The 10,201-nt window shown below is 38.5% G+C and overlaps 2 protein-coding genes across 2 annotated transcripts in view; both read left to right on the forward strand.

The window, feature by feature from the left end:
* Nucleotides 1-5,081, forward strand: part of fam184ab (family with sequence similarity 184 member Ab) — a gene marked incomplete at both ends in the record, with an annotated part of 118,777 nt that extends 113,696 nt beyond the window's left edge. The window contains one exon of the mRNA XM_079215965.1: nucleotides 5,000-5,081. Coding sequence (XP_079072091.1) covers nucleotides 5,000-5,081 — 82 coding nt within the window. The remainder of the gene's footprint in view (nucleotides 1-4,999) is intronic.
* A 2,513-nt stretch (nucleotides 5,082-7,594) lies between these two features.
* On the forward strand, nucleotides 7,595-9,522 carry ptrhd1 (peptidyl-tRNA hydrolase domain containing 1; the record flags this gene model as incomplete). Its single annotated transcript, XM_079214761.1, has 2 exons — nucleotides 7,595-7,804; nucleotides 8,546-9,522. The coding sequence occupies 2 exons, from the start codon at nucleotides 7,595-7,597 to the stop codon at nucleotides 8,714-8,716; spliced, it is 381 nt and encodes a 126-aa protein (XP_079070887.1). The 3' UTR covers nucleotides 8,717-9,522.
* Nucleotides 9,523-10,201: the final 679 nt, after the last annotated feature.

A 10,201-nucleotide genomic window follows, 5' to 3' on the forward strand; every position in this document is an offset into this window, starting at 1 on the left:
ACAGAAGCTTTCAAAGTGCTCTAATGTTTTTAACCTTTCGCTAATCGCCAGCTCCTTGACTGACTGTCGCTGATGATCAGACTGTATTTGGCTTAAAATGAATATGGACGTATATCAAAATAAGTCAGCATCGACAGGGACTTGATTACGCTACCGTAGTTAGTAAGCTAGTTAGCATGCTAACAGTTGCATCCCACGGTAGAACAGATAAACACACAATGTAATGCGTTCTTTACACTTTTACTATTTTTTTTAAGGGTAAAAAAAAAAGACCAGCTTCCAAAAATGTTTAACGTATGGAGCATTACGCCACGTTACGTATCCTATTTACTCGAAGCTATGATTGGATGATTGCGATTAAAGCAAGCTGCATTTTCCTGCAGCGCATTTACACGGAGAGACGTCGGCAGCGTCACAAGACTTTTTGATAAAAGGGATGAATGTTTAGAAAGGACATAAGCACAGGAGTCCCGACCGAAGCTTCAAAGAATGGCCTTGGAATGCAAAAGGGGCATGTTTTTATTTTTCGTCCTTTCCACGTTGTCCGTCAGTCTGAACATGTTTAATGTGTGCATGCCAACAGGTTTCTTTTTTGTTTGTTTTTTGGTTCGGGAAGTTAGGAAACCTGCTGTTAGTATCTGTTGTGGCTTTTTGTTGAGTATTGTGTTATTTTGCGATTCTTCATCCTCTCATCTTCATTTAAATTTCAGCATGCACTTTTTTTTTCTCCTCAACTCGGGATGGGATTTTGTACAGAGTGAATAAAACTATTTTGCTACGCAAGTTCATAATGAAGTAGGTATTGTCTTCTGCCATCGTGGACCCCCTCTGTGTGTGGTGGTGTTTTATTTTTGAAAACAGCTTCACTTCTCAACTCTCTGGTCTGGTCGTTGTTGTGTGAACTCATACGATGAAGAATTATGTAACATGCTTCTCACATGGATACATACATATGTAGTATGTGCATCGCATGCCCTGAAATGTGTTTTTAAAGCGCTGGTATTTATTTAGGTTTACAGCGTGTGTGTGTGTGTGTGTGTGTGTGTGTGTGTGTGTGTGTGTGTGCGTGTGTGTGTGAGAGAGCATGTTTTGGCTTTTTCCAATCTATCTTGCTGCATGTTTTAGCTGCTGTTCATGTACAGAATGAGATGTGGTGGCTGCTTTGCAAAAGCTTTGGGACAAACCTGTTATTATGGGAAAGCAGGAGCACACACACACACACACACACACACACACACACACACACACACACAAACAACAGAGCCAAGAGATGACAGTATGAGGTCAGATATAATAGATCTGCTTTGAATTGTTTTCAGACTCCATTAAACGATTCGTCTCTCCGCGCCCTCCTCACTCTTTGTTCTTGACAAACATTTGCCGTTGATCTCTCCACCCGACATAGGGCGCCAATTTGTAAATCTGACCTCTTTAAATCGTCGGGTCCTTTACATATTTATAGCTTGGAGAGACTTTTATGAGACAACAAACCTCCTCTAAGGGGACTTTAACGTGAATCCAAATAGGAATATTCCAGTTGTTTCTCAATGCTAAATAGCAACAGTGGAGATATCAAGTATTTTCAAATCCAAAGGCTCAAGTCCAAGTCTCAAGTCATGTGACTGGAGTGCACACCTCTGCTGAACAGTGATCCAAACAACTGTACAATTAGTATTTAGAAGAACTGGTGCTTTAGCAGTAAAGGTGGGAAACACATAGATGTCATGTGCAGAAAATCCATGTTGCTGTTTAGTTTTTTGTCCTGGGACATACACAAATATCCAAACGCTGCATGTAAAGCTCAATTTATCCCACACTTAGTCTATTAGGATTAATGAGGACATCATTATAGCTAGATGTGGGGAGGAAATACTTGTATGCAGACTGTCCCAGCACTGTGTATTTCCCTTATATTGTGGTCAGTGTGGTTTATACGAACATGGTCCCTGCAGTCATCACTTGTGCTCCTGCTGGTATCCCCAGTCGAGTGTTCGTTTTGTGCTCCATTTAAACTCTAGTATAAATATATTAAGTGGTAGAAAGCCTATGGAGAAATCTTAATTTAAAAGTCAGCTTTAAAATCCAACTGAAACATGTTTAGTGGAACATAGTGTCAACGTGCTTTTTCAAATATTTGGTTTGTATTATTAAAAGCAAGAAAAGAGCCTTTGGGGAAACATCTGAGTTTTTTTTATCTCAGCCAGCTGTAAGGGGGGGGCGTGTTCGTGTTTGATTGACAGCAGGCGGGACACGGCGGGACCCGAGAGACAAACTTAGCCGACAGCTGTGTCGTTAGGCGTCTAACCAGCCGACGTGGTGTGAACTGACGTGCCGCAGCTCGAGCAGCCAGCGAGCCATCCAGTCGGCACGCCTGGTGGCTCGTTGAGCTAACTTGGGTTGTTGGGTGGCTCAGCGTGACCTCTGTCTGTGACCTCTGCCTGTGACAGGACGCTGATCCCACTGCTTTGCGCAACATTTGATTGGCTGTATCCAAACCAGGTCTCCATCTACGCCGATAGATACCCAATTACTGCAAAACCCTAAATTTCCCTTTTTTTGTGTGTCTGAAGTAGGTCATGTGATTTACAGAGCAGATGGGAATCCTGTGGCAGAAAAAAATCACGCTTTTCAGTTGGAATTTTAATGCTGCACTGTTATTGCAAATCATATGGCAATCCATGGGCTTTATTTGGAGAGGATTGGTCAGGATGATACAAAAATAGCTATTTTTTTCTGTTGTGGCAGACAGACATGTGTGATGATAGTAATCATCCCTCTCATCTTATTGCTTCTTCCTCCCTGATTCACCATCTCATCCTCTGCCAATCTCTGTTCATGTCCTCTCCATCACATTTCCTTCCCCGTGTGACCCAATTCAATATCAAAACATCCCAGCTTGCAATTTAATTCGTTCCCCTTCTCTTTTTCCATTGCCTGGCTACCTATAATGATATCCCCAAAAAAATCATATTTGTTTGATGAATATAATTTTTTAATACAGCTCAAATGCCCACACACAGCAGATAACAAACATGTATGCTCTTCCTCATGTGTAATCCTAATTGTTGTCTTCATAGTCTTGTAATTATTACTTTTTTACTATAAACATCTTGATATTTTATGCACTTGTTTGTACCTTTAATATATTTTTTTGTGAACACTCTAAACATTTTGTCACGACCCAACTCTCCCTCACGATCAATGAGGTTTTATTTTACCTTGCTCTGACCTTTTAACCACTTCTGGTTGTCTCTGACAACGTGAAGTTGGCGGCAGACAATGATCATGGGGGAAGATTTCACTATTGCTTCGTCATAATTTTTAATAGGTATTTGCTGTATGCAAATGTGAATTTACAATTAATATTTGATGGGCTTAAAACAGAATCCTTTGAGTCTGACTTGTGACCATGCACAGTATAAACATGAGGTATCATGCTGCACAAATACAAGGGAAGCCTTCTGGGAAGTAATTGACTTTCAAGCTTAAGAAACAACAACAACAAATAAAAAAATGACACCCCCTCCCAAAACTTTATTCTTACCCCGGGGTTATGGAACTGTTTGTTTAACAAAAAGCCAATTAAGAAAGCAGAATGCGCTCCATATGTGTTTGTTTTAATAGATGCAGACACTCAGCCTAATTAGTTTGAACTTTGGGGAACATGCCCCGCCCCCAAAGACATGAGCCAGGAAGTAGCTACAGATACCAGCAATGATTGACATGTTCCTGTAAAGAACAAAATACTTAATATAGTTCATGAGATCTGGGAGAGGTTGTGCGTTAATATATCACAGATGCACACTTTGTCATGCTAAAGTACTCTTATAAGCCCATGGCAGTGGAAGAGGAAGTATTCAGATCCTTTAGTAAAAGTACTAACACTTTGAAATTGTCTCTGTTGTGAGTAAAAGTCTTGCTGTGAAAATGTTACCTCAGTAAAAGTATGTTAGTATAATCAGGAAAATGTACCTAAAGTATCAAAGGTTCCTTGTGAATGTTGCCATCATATATTATATAATTATAGTTAGGGCTGGGCACGTTAAGACAAATGTTTCTTCTTCAGCATGATATTAAGCTGTTTTACATTAGAATAAAATAGTCTATAACATCTGAAAATAAATGCAATATTTAATTGAATAACCAGTCATATAGAAGCATTAAAAAAAATAAAAATACATCTTTTTTTTCTTCCCTAGAATATATTTTTGATTTATATACTGCTATATTGTTCTGATAACATTACTTTAAAATAAAAGCGCGCAATACACTAGTTTTTACTTCATTGTTGAATTTGGCGCATAATGCGATTAATCTCAGAAAAATCATGTGATTAATTAGTTACATTTTTTCCACTTTTCCCAGTCCTAATTATAGCATAATTACTCAATACATTAATGATAAAGCAGGATCTTGCCATTGTAATTGGTTAAGGCGGAACTATTAACTAATGATTAATTAATTAATTAATTATTAATAAATGTGCTATTGATTAGTAAAACAGTTTTTTATAATAATAATTTCCAAAAAATAAGTGCATAATGTATACAATTAATATGTAGTATGGAATTGGGACACAGCAGGTGTTTCTCTCTTTGGCTGTAGCGCAATAAATCCTGACAATGGCTTTGCTGCCCCCTTGTGGACAGACAATGGGATTGCACCTTCATTCAAACCACCTTGAAACCTCCAGATCAGTGTTATCTGATGGTTGTATTGCTGTATGTATGTGCCAGGCTAAATCAAAGTTCAGTTCTGTGTTCAATTCACGTGATTGAGCGACACACAAAAACCATCACAGAAGGAGATGAGGTCTATAAAGAAGTGTAGCCAGTAATGATTTTCTGACACTAGTTCCATTCAGTGAAGTTTTTGCTGAATCATTCTCTGGCTTCTTCCCTGACTTGTCTTTTCCTATCTTCATTTTTATTTTTATTTCTTTGTCGTGGTAAATTTGATTTACTCTTTTTTTTTTTTTTTGCGCTCCCTCGTCGTGAAGCCCTCCTGAAACGAAGGACTCCGCCATCGACTCCCCGGACGCCCAGCGCCAGGAGTGGTTCGCTCAATACTTCTCCTTCTGATTGACCACAAGGATTCAGCATGTCAACCAAACTTAAAGAAAAAGAAAACGACAAAGACAAAAAAAGAGAAAAAATGTTAAAAACTATTTGTTTTTTTAATTGTCATTGAGAGATTTTTTTGGGGGTGGGGTAGAGGATCAATTTACTTTGGGTTCCGTCAACTGAAGCTGTGATCCATGGTGTGAGAAAGGCTTCTGCTTGGTGGAGATGTCATGGATTCTCCGCTTCCTGCTGTTGACCGAGGTGAAGCCGAATTGAACCTAAATCCCGACCGTCAAATGTCATCACTCTGATCTGATTTGATTGTTTGATTATCTCTGATTGTTTCACTGTGGACGAGTTTCTCTCTTAGTACAGTGACAATGATCATCAGTATGTTCGATGTTTATTTAATTTCTTTACTTCCTAACTTATTTTGCGGTTTCTCGGAACTAGGAAATCAACGAGTGATGCATTATCATGCTGCTAATTGCCATTGTTGGACTACAGTAAGAAATATATCTATATAAAGAAATATACGGTAGGTTATTGTGCTCTCTCTCTCTCTCTCTCTCTCTCTCTTCTCTCTCCTCTCTCTCTCTCTCTCTCTCTCTCTCTCTCTACGTGGGCCCACTGCATACAGCATCTTAGACTAGGAGTGCTGATCGAAGATCAGCTTGCCTCCTCATTTATGGTGACATTTACATGGGACCTGATCCTAGATCAGTTACACTTCTCTGACATGCTCCTTGGGTACAGGCTCTGATTTTAGGACGTCACCATCATGGCAAGTTTATTACAGCTGCATAGCAGATTTTGGTAGAATATTAAAAACCTGTTTGTATGGTTGTCTGTCTCAACACAGATATAATGATGTCTCACCAATTTTAAAAACAAAAATAGCATATTTTATATTTATATTATAATGTGTATGCTTAATAAATAATTATTGTGACATTTGCTTGTGTGCGTTTGTCATTTATTTGGACGAATCTGCAGTTTACATTGTATTTATTTTCTTGGGATTTTAAGAGATGCGAGATTATGGAAGTTCACCAAAAATAACTATATTGCATATATTTTTATTTTGTATTAATGTATTTTATACATTTTACTGTTATTGTACACCTGTTTGTCAAAGTATTATATTGTATTCCTTTATTTAACCCCTCCTCTAGTCCTGTCTTTACTGTATGTCTTTGATTGGAATTATATTTTTACTTTAGTTATTTTCTTTTCATACATAACTGTATGAGCATTACTTGAGGGAGTCTGAGAACTACAAAATGAATTGCCAACGAATCCTCCACTGTAACTGTTGTGCATATGACAATAAAGAACTTGAACATTAAACATTAACCTACAACAAGTTTGAGCTCTATCCGCAAATTTGGTGCAGAACCAGGTTAAAATGTTCAATGCGTGGTCGGTTTCAATTCTTTCTTTCACAACACTTCTCAGAGCACCTGAGAAAGTGAGCGAGAGCACCTGGGACTACAGAAAGGACTGTTCTGTAGTATTTACTCGTTACACCTCTAAATCAAATATTAACTCACAGCTCAACAAGAGATGTATCTCGCGCTCGCTCAATAGTTTTGTCACTAATAAACTTCCATACTTCTTCCGGCTGGGTTATAATAATACTACAATACTATATTATTGTATTAATACTATAATACAGTACACTAAGTCCCCCTTTTACAAATTATTTTAGTGAGTAAATCTCTCTGGGTTGATTGCAGTGATAGGGTTTCTCTCAGACGTCCTTATATATATATATATATATATATATATATATATATATATATATATATATATATATATATATATATACATATGGCATTGTCTTTACCACAGGTTTGATATAAAATTAGCTATTCCACACTTTTGTTATTATTCTAAGGCTTAAGATATATTCTTGCAACTAGGAAACCATCAAAATATACAATATAGGAGGTGAGATGTTGAGGGAGCATTATCCCCAAAATGATGTTTTCATCGTTGCATGTTGTGTTATTGGATCTTTTATTCATCAGTGTTTCAGTCAGAATGGGGAGGGGAGGCTCAGCTATTGAAAAGAAAGATGACTCCCAGAACAAAACAAAAAAAAGCCAGAAGAGAAGCATGGATGAAGAAGAAGAACCAGAGGAGGAAAAGGAGAGAAGACCCAGCTGTATAAAACACTCCAATAAGTAAGTACAGGCTGTTTATGTCCTATTTATATACTGTTGTTTCTCTATTTTCATTTGGGAGGGGACAGATAGGAAGCTGGAACAATAGGTGTTTCCTATATTTTCCAAACGCTTGAGCAGAATATAAAACCACAATGCATTTGTTAAAATGATCTTTTGCTCGACATTAAGAGCCTGTTTGTACTGTAGCCTCTATTTTTAACATGAGGTTTTTAAAGCTACCAGCAGAGGGCAGTCACGTGTTGATATCCTTTAATAATAAACGACACATCAGCTGAACCGGAAGATAAACAAAACATTGACTCTGGATCGGTTCCTGTTCATGCTGAGGGTTAAACAAAAATGGCGGCCACGGGAGCCGGGTCTCCGAGCCGCTTGGTCCAGTATGTCGTGGTCCGGTCGGACCTGGTCCACAAGCTGTCCTGGCCCCTGGGGGCCGTGATAACGCAGGCCTGCCATGCCGCTACCGCCGCCATCCACCTCCACTACGGGGACCCGGACACACAGCGGTACCTCGCCGAGCTGGACTCCATGCACAAAGTGGTGCTGGGGGTAAGCCTCCATTCACATACTCCTCACTTTAGTTAGTGCACCGTTAATGTGGTTTATCACAATATATGTTTTAACACATTACACCTTATTCTGGTTAGTTGTAGTATTCGGCTGAACTAAAATGCTGTTAATTGTCATTTTAACCGGTTTGCGCGAGCTACCCTGCTTCACAATGTTTAAGTTGACTTATAACAGATAATGTGTCCTCAATGTTACTGATACAAGGTTCTGTCTGATCGATAAGACGAGTGCCGAATTTAAGTGACTCCTTAAGAATATATCACGGTATGTGTTGGTCTTCTGGCTGGTATTATTGTGGGCTAATAAGGACATACATTATTAAATTATGGAATTTTGAATGGAGTATGGTATTTCCTTGAATGGTATTTCTCCACACAATACTTCAATCGCTTATCTAATTGTAATGTCAGAGCAACTAAATAATAGATACAAATATTAAATATCGGTTCCTATTTATAGTTGATATCATTATAATGAAATTAAAATGTATAATATGTTATAAGATTAAACATCCCAGCCAAATGGAACATAATATAATTTTACTGAACAATTACTGGAATGAAGAAAATTAGTAGATGTACTATTTCCTTCAGAGGTTTAAATATCAAGCCTTATTTACTCACATGGAGCACTGCAATGTAATGTGAAGTAATGGCGATCGGATGTCCAATGGTCTTGAATATCCTGGCTCACCATGCGTCTGGTTGCTTTTCTCTGCAGGCTGCAGACGAGGCCGCCCTCTCCAGTCTATCGGACAGTCTCACACAGGCCGGTGTGGCCCACAAGCTTTGGGTGGAACAACCAGAGAACATCCCCACCTGCTTGGCTCTGAAGCCCTGTCCAAAGGAGACGGTCCAGCCGCTGCTGCGCAAGTTCAAACTCTTCAAATGACTGCTTGAAAGACATCGGCCAGCTGTGCATGACAGTGACCAGTTTCATCTTTTCAAAGGAGAACATCTGCAAAGTTGTTCTCTTCATCTCATCGAATCCAAACGCCTGTAATGTCCAAGATTAAAGGTGGGAAAATATGAATTTTATGGATTACTTTGTTCAGGTGGTCAGGGGAAAAAACAAGGTAGACTTTTGTTTTTGCAATTATGTTAATAAAGCAATTAATCTAGTCAAATTTGTGTAAACATATCAATAATATAAAATAACAACAACAACAGGACCACGCATTTGAAGTTGCACTTCCCGAGTGGCTCAAGTCTGAAGCTTTCTGTAACGGGACTGCTTAAACTCTCAGCACACCTTCACATTCGTACCATCTTAGTACCTGTTACACAAAGAACCCGCACAAATAATAATACGGTCGGAAGTACCAATCATGAACAGTTCAACTAGGAACAGTCTATTGCAGCTGCAACATGACATTCTTACATGTTGCTGCACAGTACACGACATGCAGTGTGACACACACAAGCTCATCGAGCATCACGTCGTGAATACAGTCAGGACTGAACTGTTCTACCTGTGAAATGGAATCTCCAGTTTATTTTTGACAAGATGATTATGTGTCAAAACTATTATTACCATACGATTTATGAGTGTTTTTGAAAGGGAGTAATAAAGGTGTTTCAACTGACGTTAGTTCCAGCCTTTCCAATTATCTTCTGTACGTTAGGACCAACGGGGGAACTGCACTCTTCTTTTCTCCGTCTGGAAAGTAGTTATTATTTTCACGGGGGAAAGGAAAATCACACCAGCTTTTACCTGATTTGAATTCAGTGACTGACGGATCTAGAAGCAGAAACCGTTGCTTTTAAGCAAAAGGCATAATAAAGTTGTATCCAGTCACGTTTCGTGGCAGAAGCCCCTTCGGTTGTACGTCTCTGCTCATGAATTATTCTTCAGCTGCTTCAACTCTAGAAGCAGCTGCTCCGGTTGATGTAAGAAAAGGGAAAGCTGTGAAAGTGCTGGAATGACAGTTTCTTTTGGTTCGATGGCAATTTTCTTTGTAAAAAAACAACAACCACTACTACATAAAAAACATGTATTTATGAGGGATGCACCGATATCGGGCCGGTACTCTGTGACAATGGGACCGATCTATTTAACTCAATTCTATGTTTATTTACCATAAACATTACATGAATTTTAATTCCTATTTAATTTAATTTTAAATTAATTTAATTTGTTTTAACCAAATTGCTGTTGTATGATTATTATTTAATAATCAACAATTCAGTACATTTATTTGTTACATTGGGTTTTATACAGTTAAAAACAGATTTATCCTCACACGTAATCCACACAGTGAAGCATACAGCCTATAAATTCACAGAACATTGGTACTTATCATAACTACATAACTTAGTCAACGCTCACTATTGATAAACTTCCCCTTCGCCCCGACATGATGCCGCTGACCTGTGC

This window comes from Taurulus bubalis (assembly GCF_910589615.1).
Source record: "Taurulus bubalis genome assembly, chromosome: 3".
Classification (NCBI taxonomy): Eukaryota; Metazoa; Chordata; class Actinopteri; order Perciformes; family Cottidae; genus Taurulus; species Taurulus bubalis.